General features: G+C 36.5%; 1 protein-coding gene across 7 annotated transcripts in view; it reads left to right on the top strand.

The window, feature by feature from the left end:
* ino80 (INO80 complex ATPase subunit) overlaps window positions 1-21,084 on the top strand; it is an 82,874-nt gene that overhangs the window by 29,381 nt on the left and 32,409 nt on the right. For all 7 annotated transcript variants that reach the window (NM_001045119.1, XM_073932924.1, XM_073932923.1 and 4 more), the window contains exons 24-26: window positions 26-218; window positions 6,127-6,267; window positions 12,058-12,283. In NM_001045119.1, the coding sequence (NP_001038584.1) occupies window positions 26-218; window positions 6,127-6,267; window positions 12,058-12,283 (560 nt within the window). The remainder of the gene's footprint in view (window positions 1-25; window positions 219-6,126; window positions 6,268-12,057; window positions 12,284-21,084) is intronic.

Below are 21,084 nucleotides of genomic sequence, written 5' to 3'. Positions count from 1 at the left end.
TATCTTCTTTTCCTCTTTTTCTCAGGTGGTTAGCCTTATATCTTTCTTTCAAATCAGCTTATCGGCTCCACCACAGCCGTCAGTGGGAAGAAGAAAAGATGAGCGAGGTTAAAGGGAGAGGCCGGTTAGAAAAGCTATGTCTTTCGCACAGGGATCTCATCTTATGGCTTAATCGGCCAACGTCTTTCCCAAATGTCCACAGCAGTCCTGTCCTACAGGTATGCTCTGTCCTTCTTTTTTTGCTTTGTCGCACGACTGCATATACGTATATCACCTTGGGCATGCATTCCAGCTAGTGGTGTAAAATAACAGCGAAAGAGTCACAACATCAGAATAGATTTATTCATAGATTAGATTCTTAGATTTATTTTAGAATGACAAAATGTTGCAAAAGATGTCATACCTGTATTTCAAAGGCATTTTTGCATAGGAAAAAGGGAAAGCAGAATGGGAAATTTTAACATGATTTTTGTGTGATGTTTTAAACCCCCATAGTAATATGTTTTATATTATTATTATTTACAAAGAATAGAATAAATAGTACACATTAGAAAAAGCTGCAGATAAATTAGCAAAATAAAATTTATATTTTAAAATTAATAGCTATTAAAAAATTTAATCAAGTTATCAAATCTCATTAACATTTTCTTCACTGTATAATAAAGAGCAGTGAAGGAATCTCTCATTTAGATTTTTCGTTTGATTATATTTAATAAAGTGAGGTGTCTCTTTAAAAAAAAGCACAGATCTATAATAAAAGCATTTGATTGCCTTTTTTTTAAGTCGTCGACTTGACTTGTGAGTTTAGTTACCATGGCTTGGAGAGTGACCGTCTTGTCTGACCAAGTTGAGAGTCCTCCTTCGACATCCTTAATCTCTTTCATTTGGTCAATTTCAGAATGCACATCGCTGGCATTATTCGCTATTTTGGTTGTCATTACCTGTAGTTTAGATTTACTTGCGTCAAAGTCATCGGCCAATGCATTCTTCAACTCTTTCCTTATTGCAGATGATGTATGCGTTCTTAAAAAGTGGAGAATGTCCGCCTTTATCGCCTCAAAGTCAGTATTTGTATCTTTAGGCTGTCCAGAAGAAGAAGTGACAGGCTGGCCGGGCTCGCCGGAACTACTTTCCCCCGAGGCTTCGGACCTTGCGGTGGTAGGGCTAGAATACTTGTATTTACGGAGATTCGCTGCCATCCTCGACTGTATTTATTTAATCAGTGTGGTTTTCTGTTTGTGTGCAAAAACAAATCCTGTACATTCTAGGAGCCCTGAAAACTCATGTTTACTCCATCACGCTCGGCAGCGCCCCCCCATTCGATTGCTTTCTTAATGCTCTTTTAAGACAAAATTTGTTGTTTTTAAAAGAAAACCCAGATGTTGTAGTTGTTATTATTATTATTATTATCTGTATTTGTCAGTTCAGACATGCACTCAAATCCCAGAGTGTTCACTTTCGCTTCGCTTCAAATTGCGTGTACAGAATCTGTTTGGAAAATAGCGTCTATTTATTAATATAGTGGAGTGCGTCTGATAGTCTAGCACCGCTATAAGAACTGATTGTTTTGAGGATGCATAGGATGGGTAACGGCGCCTGTAAAGGGAATCCTTCCATTCTTATATTTATTTCAGTGTTCTCATGCCTATATAAAACACAGAACAGATTCACATTTAAGAGCAAGGGTGTCCCCTGGTGGTTTGGTGGTATGGGTCGTGTGTAGGGAAGATCTTTCTTTTTAAAGGGCCATTACACCCCCCACTTTCGGTTAAAGTCTACTTCAGAATTTTTTCAAAAGATGCATAATTAATGGGCGTGGAGCTAAGCGAGCATCGGGCAGGAGTGGGCGTAGCCAGCAGGGGAGAATGTGAGCGAACAACTGTTGTTGTCAGTTAGCTCACAAAATGAGACACAAACCGTGAGGAGACGCATGAGTTTATAGTTTACAAAGTTAAAATGCAAAGAAATGAACAGTGACTTAATGCCCTGCTACATTTGTTATTCGGAATTTCATATACAGACAACCACAATTTATATCATTATAAAGATAAGTGTGTTCATGTAAACCCTATAAATGAGGACTTCTCCCTCAATCCCCGTATCCAGCAGACTCAGTGCAGCAGGTCTCCTGACCTGTCTATTTTAACCATTAGCCCTGCTGGTAATCTGGAGGATTTAGGCAAACACAGCAGCACGGCGATGTGTCTGAATGTGAATGAACTCCGGATAAAAGACAGCGTCCGCCATTCTCTAATTCTCGTGCTGCTCTCCCGACAAAAATGCTAGCAGCACGCACACATCTTTGCTGTATGATCGGCCCTGACAAGATTGCGGGGGAAAACATGCAACAAACCCCGTGGATGATGGAAACAAACGCATATGAGCCTTCATGAACGGCTAAATACTGTGCCGTGGTTTCCGTGTCTCTCAGCTCGGGCTTGACACTGGCAGGTCTGATGAATAATTAAGCAGCCGGCTCTTCTCATAGGATAAGAAAACTCCGCTATGAATAATAATGAGAAACCGTCATCATTGCACTTGCAGTACTGCGCTACGTCGCCGATTTTGATTCCGCCCAAAAAATCATTTTAAACCCGGAAGCCGAAATTAGCTGACAAAAGCTCAAAATTATCCAGTTTTCCCCACAATTAAAGCTGACAGGTGCTAACATTGTCTTAACTGATGCTCAACACACACACATCTGTTAATATAAAAAAAAAGTTCTCCGGGGTGTACTGAACCTTTAATGTTTATTGCCACCCTTCATTGAAAGATTTAAAACATGGGAAAGTATCTTTATAGGATGATAGCAGGATAGAATTGTAAAATATGGGAAAATCCCAGGTAAAACAGGAGGGTTAACAAGTATGGTGTACAGTCCCTTCTTATTGGCATACATTATGAACAAAATTGTACATGCAAAAAATGATTATTTCTCAAGCAAAACTCAAAAGACAAGCTTTTGGATCTGGGCTTATTAACATGCTGGAACAAACTCGATATCTTCCAAAGATTTGTTCATATTTCTTCCATGCTCCATATTGGAGTTTTTGTGTATGGGTGTGCAGCTTTACTCCTGCCTTGGGTTACCCCACTGAACCAGATGAAATGACCCTCATCAATCACAAGCGCCGATGGCTCGGATTTCGCTGTGGAAACCTACTTCCACTCACCCACGAGACACTACAGCATTGCTGTATATCAAATGCTGATGAGAATATCAAAGGTGCAAACTGATTATACAGGAATGGAAAGATGATAGAGGAAGGGATGCTGGATGTCCCAGTCCAGAAGCTACGGTGTCATCCCAAGGGGGCCAAACAGAGGCAAGGTTAATCTGCAGTTTGGCGCAATGGCGTGCGTATTGGCTACGGTCAGGGGAAGCTGTGTTCAGAAGGTGCTGACTGAAGTGTAATTTTATCCACTTCCCACTATGACTTTTATACCACACAAGCGTCTCCTAGCTCCACTGGGGCATGGACGGGGAACACGACACCACAACAATCAGCTCCCCATGTGCAAATGTGGACTGGCCCATATCAAGCACTCAGAGGCCTGGATGTTGTTCTTTTTAAAAATATACACTCATTAAACACTTTATTAGGTGCACTTGTGCAAATGCTCATTAAAGGAAATGTCTAATTAGTCAATCACATGGGATGGCATGTGGTCAAGTTCATGTGTTGAAGTTTAAACCGAGCATCAGAATAGGGAAGAAAGGTTATTTAGGGTGCTTTTACACCTGTGGTTTGGTTCATTTAGTTCAGACCAAGAGCAACAATTGATAGGTTGTAGTATTTTTCTGTGGTTTTGGTTTCTTTTCACACAACAGTGTGCAGTCATGTGACAACATCCATATAACTTGATCAGATATAAACACATTACCTAATTTGCTTTCCGATTGGTCGGAATTAATGTGCAATATTCTTATGGAACACCTAAAAGTAAACAAACAATTTAATGGAAATACAGTGTATTTTAAACAGGCTTTTTGTGTGTACAGTCTCTTTTTAGTTCACTCTAATTAGCGGACATTCTGAAAGAAAAGGTTGCACAAAAAATGAAATAACTATTTGAACTCTGATTATGAAGATGTTGTTTCTTTTTAAAAATCTAAAAATTAAACAAGCAATTCAACGAGGTATTCAATTCCTGATAGAAACATTCTTCTCTTTTTCAAGAACCGATATAATTGAATGCATGTCAGGATAGGGAAGAAAAGACATTAGCCATGCTAACTAATGACTTAAACTGTAAGCACCTGCCTTTTTGAAGATAAGATTAGTAGTAGATTTTAAACCTTCCCCAGACTCGGTTTAGAGCAGTTCAGTTTTCTCCAAACATTGCAACATTCTGTGATTTTTGAATTGTAAAGAGACTCTGGTTCTCAGTGTGTGCTTTGAGAGTCATCAGGTATTGCTCAAGCCCAGTGTTGAATGTGAGCCGAGGGATCCTCCTCCAAGAGGTGCTCTGTGCAGTTGATCTGTGTGTTGTTGTGTGGTAATGAGCATTTAATTTGTTTGTATCAGTCAGTGTGCAGCCGCAGGCAGCAGTGCTGTGAGAATCTCTGGATCATTCATTCCTCATCTGTGTTTGTACAGTGACTCTCACTGAGCTTGTGCTTTATGAAACGAGAAACGAGCACTCCTGCTGAGAGACTCCACAGTGCCCTTTCTTTCTTTCTTTCTTTCTTTCTTTCTTTCTTTCTTTCTTTCTTTCTTTCTTTCTTTCTTTCTTTCTTTCTTTCTTTCTTTCTTATTGCTTTATTACTTTGTTTGTTTGTTTCTTTCTTTCTTTCTTTCTTTCGTTCTTGCTTGCGTTCTGTTTGTCTTTTTTCTTGGTTTCTTGCTTTTTCCTACAGCCATTGTATTTTGACAAATTCTTTGTTCTTTGGTTCTTTTTTTCTTGGCTTTTTTCTTTAGTTAATTCTGGCTATTTATTTTTTATTTAATAAAATCTGAAAATGTTATTTTTGAATGTTTTTTTGCTTTGTCAACCCCGTTTCTTTCATTCTTTGTTTTCCTTGTTCTTTCTTAATCATAATTTTTTATTGCTTTTTATTGTTTGTTCATGCATTCTTTTTCTTGTCCTATTTTTTTCTTGCATTTTATTATTATTATTATTATTAAGTTCTTGCTTTAATTTCTTTGTTTTATTTTTTATTCATCGTTCCTTCATTTGGTTTCCCCCTTTATGTTTTTCCTCACTTTCTTGCTTTATCAGACCTGTTTCTTTTATATTTTCACTTTCTTTCATTTGTTGTTTTCCTCGTTCTTTCTTAATCATTGTTTTTGGCCTGTTTTTTGTTCTTCGTTCATTCAGTCTTTTTTTCTTGGCTTTTATTTGTTAATTCTACCTTTTTTATTAATCAATTCTTGCTTTTTTTCTGCTGTTATTCTGTTTATTTACGTTCTCTATAATTTTTCCTCACATTTTACTTATTCTTTCATTCCTGATTTTTCTTTCACTTCTTTCATTTTCTTGTTCTTTTACATATTGCTTTATTTGTTTGCATCTTTAATTTTTCCTTCTTGCTGGATTCTATTTTTTCTCATTTTTTACTTTATTCTACTTTACTCTTTTTGTTATTGCTCTTTTTCACATTTTTTCCACTTTCTCACTGTTTCTGTCATCACATGTATTTCACACCTCATCCATCATTAGCTCATAGGCTCCTCTAAATGAATCTGACAGCTCTGTTTATTCTTGTCACTCGCGTGGATGCGGACAGGAAACAGGCAGATATATAGGCTGCTCTTTATGATTCATGTGGGTCATTAGAGCTGAAGTTCTGACCGTGACCCCTTCTGGACGTCTGTTACCACTGTGGTCTCATTTAGGGTATCACTTCTGCTCAGCGTGACCTCTTGGCTTGTGATAAATAGAGCTGATGAGATAGGAGTTGGGTTTACATTAGATTATGGGTAACTTGATGTAAGGAGTGCATGGATCACTAGGAGGTGCTAAAGACCCATGTATTACTTTTTTTTAGAAAACATTCAAGCGTTATGTGGGAAACTGCCATCCTCACACACCCACTTAGTCATACGTGTTGACTTTTTGACAATGCATGATTTAGTAGGGCCTAATTTGATACATGAACTATTTTCTCTCTCTTTCCTGCAGGATCTGGTGTTCACATCTACAGGGTCTTTATCCATCTGTCACACTGATGCAGTGATCCATAGCAGACGCTCATCCACTAGAACGCTCAGACAATGCCAACCTACCCAACCACCCAAGTTTTTACTCGCCGTTACACCCAGGGTAAGAAACACATTCTATCAAAAACAAAAAAACATCCTAGTGGACTATCTGCTTGTTAAGTCTGACATCACACATCATAGCCTCTTAGTGCAGTGGTTCTCAAATGGCTCGTTTCCACTGACTGGTACGGTACGGTACGGTTCGGTACGGGTCACCTTTATCAGGCTTGCGTTTCCACTACCAAGGGTACCCTTTTGGTGGGCGTGGTGTATGACAAAGTTTCAGTCGACGTCATTTTCGCTCGAGAAAATGTCTACAATAAAGCTGCACAGGTCGTTCACATATCATATGAAAGCACTTCTCACAAAACAGACGCTTTACACACATAAATACTTGTGTATAAATGTTTATTACGAACTTTTCTATAAACAGGAGTTGATTATAACTGCAGATAAATGACGGTGCGAAATAGCCTACTGTAACATCTATAAATATATTTAATAAATTAACATATATGAACACATACAGACCCTTACAGTCTCCGATATGTTACCAACTACAGAAGAACTACACAAAGCAGACATTTCTTCGTTAATTAGGTTCAAAACAACACAAAGTATAGCCTACAGTCAGTGAAAATCTCTCATCTGTGTCTGTAATCTTCAGCAGCACATGAAGCCTCTGTTAGAGAGTCATTCCATTATTCCCAGTTCATATTAGTCCAAAAGGTGATAATAAAGATTAAAACAAGGCAGTTTGTTCATGTTTGCTGAAGAAATAACGTGCTCCTTGGCTTCGCCTTTTTTCCTGCGCTCCACTCTCGCGTTTGTCCTTTTCTTTCTGAATGTGTCACTCGCGTTTGTCAGCTTCTTACAGGATCGGGTTTCCAAAGCTTGTCAATAATCAAGTGCATGTTATTATTATCAGATCAAGAAGTTTGTTATTTCAGATAGAGACGCGCGGTGAGCGCAAAAAAGAAAGCGAAACCACTCGGGCTTCAGACTGGCTCGTTAAAAACTACGCGGCACAGGGTGAATCTGCTCTTCTCCATGGCTTTGTGGCTGTTTATCATGACGACGACAGGGTTTGTTTGCAGGATCGACCAAGGCTGCATATGTATTTATAGTTCCGCTGTAATCTCTCGCTGTGTATTTTAAACATGGCGGGTCCTTTGTTTACATTCTGGCTTGTTGAGTCTACGAATTACGTATCTCTGTAAACCAATAGCGTTCAGCTGTGCGTGTAGCTCCACCTTTTGGGACCCTTTCTGCAGTTTGGGAAAGGGTCCCGAAAAAGTGGTACGGTACGGTTTGGTTCGGTACGCCTTTTGACAGTGGAAACGGCCATAAAAGCGTACCAAACCAAACCGTATCGTACCAATCAGCGGAAACGGGCCAAAAGTGGGGGTTGGTACCCCCCTGGGGGGGTTGCTTGGGGATTTCCAAAAATCTCATATATGTTATTAATTTATTAAAATTACCATAATTTATCCACAACCTTTGGAAGATAAAATAGTATGTATTAGTTACATAAAAACAACAAGCAAACAAAAAATCATCAGCCTTTGATTTTTTTTCCATTGGATTGCGACCCCTTTGGTTATTTTTAACAACACAGCAATAGGGTTTGTTGCAGCAGATTGATTTTACGGTGCAATGTTCAACTGACACCTATGCGGCACTCGAACATAAAAAGTAAAGCCCACGACTGAACATTAAGGACGATCTCCAAGTTGAGGTCTCCAATATTAAACAAAGATTAGTCTTGTTCTGTTAAAATTGTGCCCATCTGTCTCATTAAATGAGGTTAGTATTAAATTAAATGAACATACTATAAAAATGATATTGTCGTTAGACTGTAAACAATGTTAACCTGTGTTTTTTGTGTTTATGTAGTTCATATTAGTGTTTGTAAGTCGTTGTGTGCAATGTTTGTATGTTTATAACTACCTCCGAGGAGAGCGGTGGTCTTGAGTAACTGGAATTGTTATTTTGGGGGACACAGGCTGAAAAGTTTGGGAAACACTGTCTTGGTGTATATGCTGATTGCCAAGAGCAAACTGTGATTGTGTTGTCTTTTATATTAATTACTATTCTCAGGTGGTCAGACTCACCTTTATCTGTATATTTTAAATTCTGGTGTCTGGGTTGCAACAAGTTTAATTACTGCAGTGAAAGCTAACAACATGATTTTGTAACAAAAAAATGCTTTAGTCTGCTAATAAAGGGCTATTGGTATCTCAATTTAAATGAGTAGAGACCTTTTACAGTCTTTGATTGAGACTTGGACCCAGAAACAGCATTCCATGTCGACTGTATTCCAACAACAAAGATGAAAATCTTTTACTCACCCTTGACTTTTTGTTTTTTTTGTTTTTTTTTTGACAAAAGAAGATATTGAAAACCTGTAACCATTTGCATCTATAGTTTTTGTTATTCCTACTATAAAAGTCAATGGTTACAGGTTTTCGACATTCTTCTGATTATCTTCTTATGTGCTCAAACTGTTATGGAGTAAGTCAAGAGTGATTAAATGATGACAGAATGTTCATTTACATTAGACGTCTTTATTGTCCACACATGTGGAAATTCATCTTTGGCCTCACATAATGCTACTTTACATCATCAAGCATCACAAATGAGTAATTCCAGCGTTATGGATGTGACATTTGCAGTAAAAAAACTCAAAATATAAATACACATAGAAAATATATGCCAATATTATATTGAACCATCTGCTTATATTTTTCAAAACTATTAACCACAGAGTTATGGGAGCAGAAAAATATCTATCTGTAAGCATATTTTAGATTTTAAATAAGGAAAATAAACTTGCGTTATGAATGTGACCAAAAAAGTATGTACGTTTACAGTATACAACATACTTTGTAGAAATTCTGTGAATTAAACTCCACAACCCAAAAGAAACAATGCTAAAAAAGGATAAGATTTGCTTACTATTAAACAAAAATGATTGTTTTTATTTTTATTTGACAGTTTTGTATATATAAGGAAAAAGCTTGGGTATGGATGTGACGTGTCTCTGTTATGGATGTGACAGGTGTAAAAAATTGCCACTTGTGTGACTTTGGTAGATCAAATGTAATTGTTTGAAAACATTGACAGAGACATTTTAGAGTATTTTACATTACTGTGAAATACAATCCTACACAAAAAATACTTAGAAAGGGTTTCACTATTTTGGTCAAACACAAAGCTTCCACACTATGGATTACCAACACACAAACCTGGCTATAAAACCACAAACAGATTAAAAGTGTCACAGAATAACTTATGAACTACTTTATAGTATTCTTTTAGTATAGTAAAAGCAGACAGTATAAAAGTTTTATTGAAAAATATTAGTTTTTTGCTGTGTGAACTCTGTATCGTCTACCAGAAGGAAGCTTTTCAAATTCATAATAAAGAGGGTGAGATCTAGTTTTTATGTGTACTATCCCTTTAAGTGGATATTAACTAGTATAGCTTTCACTCCGTTTGGTGGTTTGAAACATTTCCAGATTTCTATATGGAATAACTCTCTTGTTTTTCCGTATCCAGCAAGTGTTTGGAACAAGTCAGAAACTTATGAGCGTGGTTTGCTATTGAGGGTGGTCAGCTGCGCACAGCGATCTCCTGCTGTCTCAGAAACAAACTTGCTATCAATAATGAAAGACTTTTTCTCTGTGTGGCCCTCACTACAGGCCTGGTTTATTTATCCTCTTTGACCCCCTGACAGATCTTCTGCTCAGCTAATCATGACCCCGGTGGAGAGTAACCAAACAACACAAGCCCACCAGTGAGAAATCAGAGGTCTTGCTTCTCTGGCTGTGAATGCACAGCCCATCAAAAACCACACAGTCATTTGGGATAGTCTCAAGTTATTCTCAAAGATATTGTGAATTCAGAATTTTTGGTTCTGAGGGAATGTGGTAGGCGAGACTTAAATATCGTTTAATGGCTCAAGATCAACATTCCTCAATCAACAAACTCATATTATTAAAACTCACATCATATTATCATTAGTGTTTACTTACTGTGATGGTAAATATATAATTATTTTAATAATATAATAATGACTCTAAGAGTTCAAGTTTTATTTTATTTCTTTCAATGAATTTTATTTGAATGAATTATAATTATTTGTTTTATTTTATACTTACTGTTATTATAATTATTTTATGATCTTGATTTTATGATATTGAATGATCTTGAATGTTTATTTTATTAAAATTCTTATCGTTCATTCATTCATTCATTTTCTTTTCAGCTTAGTCCCTTTATTAATCTGGTGTCACCACAGCGGACTGAACCACTAAGTTATTCAGCATATGTGTTTTACGCAGCTGATGCCCTTCCAGCTGCACTTCCAGCTGCAACCCATCATTGGGAAACACCCATACACACTCATTTACACACATACACTACGGACAATTTAGCTTACTTCAATTCACCTGTAGTAGTGTTTGGACTTGTGGGGAAAACCGGAGCAACCAGAGGTAACCCCTGTAAACATGGGGAGAACATGCAAACTCCACACAGAAACGCCAACTGACCCAGCTGGGGATCGAACCAGCGATATTCTTGCTGTGAGACGATTGTGCTACCCACTGTGCCACCGTGACGCCCAATTCTTTTCATTATTATTTAAAAGTCGAATGATTAATATTATTTTTGCATTACATTTGATATAATTCTTATTTATTCTTACGGTCTATGATTTAATTTACCTTTTTTATTCGTTTGAGTATTTTCTTCCTTTTAAAATGATTTTTCCCTTTTTAAAAACTTTTTTCCAAACCATAAACCACACTTTAAAGTAGAAAAGATTATTTTACATACTATTCAATGAAAAATTCAAGCCCTTAATCCTAACCGTAACCCGAAACCTCATTCAAAAATCTGAAATCAGGCAGACAGAAATGTTGTTCCAGTTCCAGACAAATTTGTTGATCCAGCAAAACTTCCTACGTAAGCTAGTCAAGATGTTAATCTTTTATATGTGCCCATTTTGATTTTACTGAAACATATCTGCTCTGTTAATGGTTCAATCATGTTCAAGGAACCGTTTCTTTTTTTTCTCTCTCTCCAACGTCTGCTGTTAGCTTGGCTAATGCGAGTCGATCTCTGTGTTATCCCACGATTTGGGATCGTGTCTGGCCTCATGGCCTTGCTGTGAGAATTGGCACAGCATTGGCACCGGCCTCTAGGCAGCAGGGGCATATGGGCACTGTGGGAAAGTGATAAGATAGATTAGTCGCCTTTTTTCTCTTTATTCATGAGGGACTCTTGACCCTGTTGGCTTTTTATGGCCACATCTGCGTGTTCGCGCTCCCATTGGTCAGCTGTTCGCTACAAAACTGGAAGCCCAGCCAAAGCTGAGCTGTTTTTCATCAGAGATAAGAATGAAAGGAAGATAATATCATCCGCTTGTCAGCACGCCATAAAATTGTCCATAATGCTGAAAGAGGGATAATGCAAGAGGTAGAGGGAGAGGAAAAAAAAGAAACATGCAGTGGAAGGGATTGTGAGTGGTGTGAATCACTACAGGAAATGGTCATCTGTTACTCAAAGGCCTGTTAGCGCTGTTAGCACCGCTGACCTCTGCCACGCTTTCCTGCCAGAGCGGCGGGGTTCGGACAAAATGTCAGAAAGACAGGGTTGTGTGTGTGTGTGCGCACGTTCGGCAACTGGAAATGATTCTTCTCTTCCTAGAGGTGCAATTTGTTTGGCGTTTCTTAGCAACAGAAAGAGTGGACAGGGAAATAGATGTCAATTATCTGGAGGATTGACAATTTAATATTGTAAACAGCCTCTGAGGTGTTGAATAATGGCTTTTCTTATTCCCTAGGTGACTTCAGTACCCCTGGAACGCTACTGTGCAGATCGCAGCGCCGAGTATGAATGGAGGTTAATGCGTGACGGGGGGAGTCTCATTGCTAAGCAGTGCTTCCTGTACGGATCCCCCGAGCTGGCATGTGCTTGGGCTCAACGCTCTCAGTCTTTCCTCCCACCAAACCCAGGGGGCGTCATGGCCCTGCAGCAGAGGCACGGCTGGTCCTTTATAAGGATTCCAGGTGGGTGAATTCCTGGGTGGGAGCTAGCGTGCGTTTGTGTTTGTTTATGCTTGCCCGTGTGTAAATGTGGTGGAGAGGTACTTGATTTTTTCCAAGACGTTTGTATCCGGGTATTGTCCTTGAAAAGACATTTTTACTTAAGACAAAGCACTTTCTCACGTTCATTGGTTTGTTCATATGAGTCTCGAATGTCTCCAAGGGAAGTCTCGATTTGATTAAAATTTATAATGCCATGAATGGCGACAACTCCCTCTCTTAATGTGTGGGCACATAATGATGGGTACACACCACATTATTTCAGGCTCCATTTCATTGTTTGGCAGTTTACATTTATGCTTTTATTCAAAGTGACTTACAGATGAGATGAGGAACAAAGCAATTCATCAAAGAGCCAACATTGATTGTAGTACACAATGCCAGGTTCATTAGACATAGATTAGAAAACCAGAGAAAAATGGAAAGAATACATTATGGGGACAAAAGGTCACCTTGAGTACAGCGATACCTGTCATTTGTGACTTTGTATGGATATTTTTTTAAGTCCAGTAAGGAAAACAGTTTATAAACCATATAGAATGATTTTTTATTAATCTAAATATATGCAGAAACTTTTCTGTGATAGTTGGTTTCTATGATGATTTATGGATAGATTGTATTGGATAAAACAATTATTATTTATAAATTGTGACTTTGGAAAATCCCCATAAATCCTGTGTGTTTGTGTATGTACATGAAATTTCCTACATTAATGTGATAAATTATCCCTACAAGTGTTTTTTTGTCATATTTTTTTGACATTGCAAGTCAATCGTTTGGTTCCCATGAGGAAAACAGCTTCTGGGTTGTACAGTATGAAATATTTAGAAAAAGTAAAAATGTTTTTTGAGAGGGCTGTGTTCAGGGGCAAAGTCGGGGTAAGGGGACAGAATATACAGAACAATCATTACACCGACTGTATGCAAGGTCCCCATAAAACATGACAGCTCGCCTGTGCAAGGACATATGTTTGAAGTGTGTAGTGTGGTTAAGAACTTGTGGAAGAGTTATATCTTTAGCTGCTTCTTGAAAGATGGGATGGTCTCTAGGGCTGTGCGATTAATTGAAATCGAATCGCAATTTGAAAAGTTGAGCACACTTTTGTTATGCCCAATCAGAATTGCACAACCAAACTACGCCCACAATAAAAAAAGAAAACAAGCAGGAAATCGCTGACAAGTGGGGTTATGGCGTCTGCTGCTTCAAAAGCATTAATAGACAAATTAATCTCAAAGAAAAACAGCTTTTGTAATATGGGGATAATTTGGTTTCAAAGTCACAGACATCGAACAAAAAAGCTGCCCCAGAACTGTTGCCACGGCTTATAAATAATTGAGCTGCATCTTGACTACAAGATTAAATCGTATATCAAATTGCAATCACAATATCTGTCAAAAAAATCTCAATTAGATCCCTAAATAGATTTCCCTAAAACGCACATCCACGTTTGCAGCTCATTCCACCAGAGAGGTACAGAGAGGGTGAGGGTTTTGGAGATTGTTGTTCCCTCACAATGAGGCAAAAAGTCAATGCTTCACTCATACAGTGAGTTTTCAGATGAAGTGCAGATGAAAGTGTAATATATGTAAGACTAAATATGTTAACCTGTTTGCAATTTTGAGTTGTATGCTGTGAAATGTGTTTAGCTTGGAAATGACTACTGCAATTCCCTGTAGGCAATGAGAGACCTAGACATTCGTCTCTCAATTTCTGAAACCCTATCTTAGGATTTTGCTCTCTTTTCATAACAACTTATGTAATTTGTAGATGCTCTGTGTGTGAAAACAAATTCTAGTGAATGTACAAACTCATGTTCTGTAGACTACAAATATGGGAAAACATGCAATCGAAAATAATTTTAGTTGTGTTTTGGTTCAGTATTTTGTATTATTAATTTTGTATTTTGAACTTCTTTTTTGTGCACTTTTTCACAGCACGCCCATAACAATCTGTTTGGTTTGGTCAGTAAGTGGAGTATTTTTCTCTTGCTGTTCAAACTCATTCAAACGCATGAGCATTCACTATGCAGTTAATCCTATCAAATCAAATTTTGACTAACTTTGACAAATGTATCTTTTTTTTCAACTACTAGAAAAGAAGAAGTTTTAAATGTTTAGGCCGTGTGATTGTGTTGATAAAAACAACAGGTCTAATTGGGGACCAAAATCATGTAGTACAATCTGAAAAATGATCTGCAACTTTAAAAAATGATGTAGCATATGGTCAACATTAATCAAATTGCTCAAATGAAGGTCCTTTGTATATGTTCAATAGTGAACGCGATGTATGGACAGAAGTCTCAACCAAACTAGTATTTTTTTATGTTGGTGAATGTGAAAAAATAGCTTGACTGACTTGTACACAAACAGAAATGTTGAAAATACTGGACTTTGCCAGGCATCATAAAACGTGACCTCACCTTTAGACCAAACACAAACCAGAAAACTCCAGCTCTAGCTTCTTGTGGCACGACTTTAGTCCCCAAGGAACCCCATGGTACCGCTGTGTTTTGGGGCCAAAGTGCATTTCAATCAAAGAGAACTCACAGAGTGCCTAAAAAAAAGACTGAGGCCCATGGGAGAGTGTCAGAGGTCACAGAAGAGGCCGTGTCTGGGGGCCCATGCACCTCTTAGTCACTGTCGCTCTTTTGGCACCATTATACAGACGTTCATCACATTAGGCATGGCAGTGCGATAAGAGCAGGCGATACTTATTTTTGCAGATAAGATAATTTTTTTTTTGCGCAAGGTTTGTGTTTGTGTGCGCGTTCCAGTGTAATTGCTGGGATCAGACTGGGAAACAGAAAGAAAAGAGGTCTGGGAGCGCTTGTGAAGTTGGGAGGGGGGACAAAGCAAGGAAGTTGGACTATTGGACATTGTTTCTGCACCGCATTAGGTAAGCGCTTTGAATGTGCATGTGTCTGTGTGTGTGTGTGTATCGCTCTGAATGTTCATTCACAGGCTTGAGGTGTTTCAGAGCGCACTTCTCCCATTTTCTCAGAGTCATTCTGTACCCAGGGAAGGAAATGACACAAGACTGGGTAACAGTCATTGAAGTTTGTTGGCGCTCCCACCACTGCCTATTGGAGCTAAAGGCCTGCATCTCCTTATAGAGGCTGCCGGAGTGTTTTTGAGCAATACTGAATACTGTGATGAAGGATTTCTAGATATAGAGTTACTCGTGAAATGCTTGCAAAATGATACAACAGCAACATTACTTTTTTATTTGTGTTGTGGAGGATATATTACCGTGCTTATGTTAAAATAATTATATAACTATCTTTGTAAATCTGTATCTTAAAGAGCACCTATAATGAAAATCAACTTTTGTAAGCTGTTTGGTTGTTTTACATCTTGCAAAATGGGTAAAATAGGAGCCCTTTAAGATGAAAATTGAAATATATTAAATTATCAGCATTATATAAACAAAATAGTCACATTTTTGAAAAGTCAAGCAGAAAATAAAGTATTTTTAAAACTAGCATGTCATCCATTTAATATATACACACTGTAAAACCCAGGTAAGGTAACTCAAACCGTTTGAGGAAGCCGATTGCAACAAAAGATTTAAGTTCAAAAACTAATCTTAAGGAGTACTGTGAACTTAATCCATTTGAGTAAATGAAGCCATTTGAGCACAGTAAAACCCAATAAATGAAGAGAACTCAAACCTACTGAGTACTGTAAAACCCAATAAGTTAAGGCATCTCAAACCATTTGAGGAAACCGATTGCTACAAACCATTTAAGTTAAAAAATAACCTATCTGAGTACTGTGAACTTTACTCCATATAAGTTGAAGTAATGAGATATTTAATTAACTCGTTACCTTTTAGTTTAAAACTCTTTTCAAATTAGTAGTATTAACTTTCAGTGAATTTTGAGTTAACTACACTCATTTTATTTGATAAAGTTGACTGTTGGGTTTTACAGTGCAGGGGTTTTCAAATTAATAAATCCCACTGACCTCTGCAATTCCCCCAAGAGAGACCACAATGCAAGAAACATCTTGTTTTATTTACAAATATGTAATTTATTTTACAAAATGTTTAATAATATCCAGAAATAGGAAACAAACATAATCTAATATATTATTTAGAAAATTATTTTCTTTCTTTTAAGTTAGGTTATTTTTTTAGTTAGCTTATTAAAATAGCATTATAATAAGTAAATTTATTTACAATTTATTTTAGTGTATTTTATATTTTTTATTTGATATTATGCATCTATGAATGTAACCATTTGCATTTTTTTTATTAAATTTTGAATAATAAATGCTTTGTCCTACATTAATCAGGCCCTTTGGAACTAGTTTGAAACTCCTAGTAACAAAGCATGGCAATATTAAAAGGATGTTTATTTACATCTTTAGAGATAGCAAACGCATTTAACCCTCAAACGAAAAAAGGACATTGTTATCGGTCCTTCTCATAAACATTTACTGTGTTTTTCCATCATCGCTCAAATATAGTCATGTGGCAAGATTCAACTCAACTTAGAATTCTGACACCATCAACACAGCTGTCCATCCTGTGCTTGTGTTGCTCCTGTACTGTTTCTTTCCCATTATTTGGAAGGCAGGCCACAAAAGGACAGACTCTGTCCTACAATAGCTCTGCACATTGTTTTAATGCGACTGCTGCTTTGAGCTGTTGTTTTGTGGGCGAGAGAGAGAGTGAGAATATGCTGCAGAGCTGTGCTCACAGACAGCCTGTGGGAAACTCAGCTTTCCCTTCCTGTTCTTTCAAAGAATCTCTGCACTCCAGCAAAATGGCCGGAAATATTCCTGGCCTTTTTGATTTGGGGCCCAAACAACAGTGACTGCATAATTGTTTGTGATCTACTCCCTCGTCCCGCCTCTCTGCCTGTGAAAAACAGCCAGCTTTCAGCAAGGTGTTTGGGAAGATTATCCTTCGATCAGACGTCTTGTCTTCTCTTTGATCAAGGTTTTTAGGCAAAATGCTGTTTTTTCATGCAGCTGTCAAGTTTTGGCTTTTAACTAAATGCTTTTTTTTAATCTAATGGAAAGAAAACATACAAAATACCTTTTTAAACATACAAAATACATTTTTGTATATTTTCATAATGCTTTTGTAATTTAAATTGAATACACACTCCAAAAACGACATTTGCTGTTTGTTCAAACTACTTATTTAAAAGGTCTGTGTTTTTGGGGGGATAACTTAATTGATTTGTGTTCAAAACCCTTACATTTGTAAAATTCAATAAGTTAACAAAATTTCTTAATGAATTTTTAACAGTGTATAAATGAGCAATATCACACGAGTAGCAGTGCGATATTGCTGTATATAGACACTAGTGGGAGGCGTGCATTGGCAATCGTGTATATAAAAAAGAAAATCAAACAGAGAGTTTAAAAGGCTTTTTGTATGAGGAACTACTTTCTTCCGCTATTCCATCACATCGATAGCTAATGTCAGAACATCAGAAGCCGTTGCTACTTCACAGATGCCATGTTAGATCTAGTATTTGAATGATTTACTAGCCTAATGTCTAAAGTGATGACAAAACGGGTGATTTTGCTCACATTTTAACATTATAAGGCTGAACGGCATGAAATGCTATTAGTCTAAAGAGATTTCCCAGAATTTCACTGTTGCAATCAGGAGATCACAATGATTAACCCCAAAAAAAAAACAAGTCAACACAATCACTACTAAATTACTGTTGTGTTTGCTATAAGGAAAAATGCCAAACACATTTGGGCATTTCTTCTTTCTTTCTCTTTACTGAACTTGTCTGCAGTAACAAAAACAGGAGACTCATTAGAAACAAACAGATGGTAACTCAGGGTTACACAAATATTTTGAAATAGGCCCTATACTTATAAATAAACTGCATTGTTGCAATCTAAACAACTACATTCTTGCCTAAAGAAGCCTCAAAAGTACATGATGTTGTCCAACAGCTGCAATATTTGTCCAACTGTATCCATGTGGCCGGAGTAATACAAAACAGTAAGGAGGCTGTACAAGTTCTGACATTGCAGAATATCGCATGGCTATAGGCCAATGAGATTCGAGAACCAGACAGAACTGCAGAAGCAGTATGTAACATGCAACCTTTAACTTTAGTTTTATTAGTGTATATTGTGTATAAATAAATAAATAAATAATAAAAAAAATATATATATATATATTTTTACAATGGGCTATGTTCATACTCAATTTTCCGTTAATATTTGATTCCTACATTTTTATGAGATTTTTTTCTGGCTGTAATCTCTGTAAGATCATCCGACTCAAAAATGTAAAGGAAAAAAAAAGTTTTGAACACAACTGCATACAGTGTTCAGATTTTAGATATGTATTCAAATTAGTGCAACTTTAATAAAGTTAAACCTAATTTGCATATTTAATATTGTATGAAAATCTATAATAAAAAACAGTATTTTTTACTATTATTATTCCATATAATATAAAGGGCTGAACAATATATCGTTTAAGCATTGATATCGCAATGTGTATTTGCAATAGTCACATTGCAGGATTAGATTATTTATTAAAATTAAAAATTATTTTTTTTTATACAATGATGACAATGTTTTTGACCACATTTTATGTTTGATTGTTAAATTTCTGTACTTCAACATACTATTACACTCCAGAAAACACTGTTTATTTAACTTTTGTTTTTGCTCTGTCGCTTTTATTTATTTTTGTAATTTATTATATTTTATATGAGTGCACTTGCATAGAAAAAGACTTGATCTTCTCAGTACATGTAAATGAACAAAATAATTCCAAATAGAGCTATTTCAAATCATCTGGTGAAATTATATTCTATTCGCAATATATTGCAGCAAAGCAAATGTTTGCAATGTCACATTTTTTCAATATTGATATTCAATAGTAAACAAAAAATCAAAGGGACAAATAGAGGGGATCAGTATGGGAACAGACTCAAACCCTGATTTCCCATGAGCTCCATTGCTCACAATACGTCCTCAAGACCACCACGTATTTTGTTTGTGCAGGTCAAAGGCTGCAAATGTCATGACATCGACCTTTCGTGAGTTGTTTCTCTGTTGCAGGTCTTCTTCTAGTCTACAGAGGGAGCATTTTGCTTGGATTTGCTTCTTTTGCTGCTTTTTTTTTTAAATTGGAAATGTGGCCACATATTTCACCCCCTGTGTTTTTGTGTTTGGGTTTGTTCTCAGATCCCAGACAGGATCTGGTGAGTATAATCGATATATGACAGATTTATGACAGCATCCATCATTTGCTTGTTTCATTTCCCACTCCAGCAAGATATGTGGTTGCTAAAGTTTTGCAAGAATCCAAATACACAGTGTGTGGTGAATGTCACATTTCATATTTCATATTTCATAACCTTTACTTGTAGAGTGCAAGAAGATAGATAGTAAGATCATATGTAAGATGTTAAATCTGACACTTAAGGATTGTTTTTTATTTAAAAAAAAAAAAAGCCTGTCGTAATTAGTTTAAAACTGTGTTGTCACGGTTATGTTAATTGATCAAATTGGGGTTATTTCAGATGACCAGAATTGTTAAAAAAATTATTGTGGCAGGTAAATAAGTTCAAGACCATTTATTTGCATCCCACTAAAGTTTACAATATTTTGGACTGACTAATTCTGCACAAGATGTCTTCGGAATTAATAGCAGCAATATCTAGACCATGGCCAAACTTTTTTTTATGAAGGGCCAAAAACCAAACTTTACTAAGGCTTGTGGGCTGATGGTAAATATAGTTGCCTTGGGTTATTTCCTAATTTATAAAAAAAAAAAAAAAAAAAAACATTGCTTTATATTAACTAATACAGCATATTTTTTACATTTTATACTTATTACAGTAAAAACAACTACAACAAAAAAATTTTATAACAGAATGGAGTTAAACTAGTTTAAGCTCGTCGACGTCTTCTGTCCTCTATCTGTCGAGTGACAGTATTTCATTTAAAAACTCAAAATCTTTTACATTTAATTAAAACATTTAATTTTAATTAGCTTTTTTGTAGCTCAGCAATAAACCAACCAAACAATCAAACAAACAAAAAAGTCAAATTAGAAATGACGATGCCCTCTATCATTCTCAGATGGGATGGTGGGCCAAATCAAAGGTTACAATAAGCCAACTTTGGCCCCAGGGCCCTACTTTGGGCATCTCTGATCTAAATAAAGGAAAATTGTTATGTTGTTAATTTGTATATAAATCACTACAACTTGTAACAAATATCTGACCAACAATACATAAGCAAAGTGCTAAAATGGCCAATAAATTTTAATGATTGCAGTTATTTAGTCATTAATTAACTAAGTAATTAAAAGTTAGGAGGCATCAGAGTTTTTAGTGAACAAACTTTCAAGAGAGATACTAAAGTCTCTCGGATGTGATAAAAAAACAAAAAAAACAAAACAAAAACAAATGTACGACTCATTCTAGAATTGTGCATACATTTTTTGCATTTTCCATTCATTTTCATCTGTAATCACATACAACATATGAATCATTTATAGGAAACTGAAGCCGTTAGGTAAAATAATGTAAAATTCTTACATGTGATATTTGATTCTGTTACTAACTGATGCTAACTTATTAGCCATTACAGAGTTGACATTTTCCGCCATTTTGTGCTTTAGCTCAAGACGCTAACTTTAAAGTAGATACCACCTGGCATGGCTGAAACTGAATTTTATTTTATGTCAATGAGAAATTCCCTGAAATATAACAGCAAAAATAATTAATCCTGTTTAATTATGTCTTTTTTTTATTATTATTAGTG

The sequence above is a fragment of the Danio rerio genome, chromosome 20 (genome assembly GCF_049306965.1).
Source record: "Danio rerio strain Tuebingen ecotype United States chromosome 20, GRCz12tu, whole genome shotgun sequence".
Classification (NCBI taxonomy): Eukaryota; Metazoa; Chordata; class Actinopteri; order Cypriniformes; family Danionidae; genus Danio; species Danio rerio.
The sequence above is the reverse complement of the archived record's forward strand: the minus strand, read 5'-3'. Positions and strand labels throughout refer to the sequence as shown.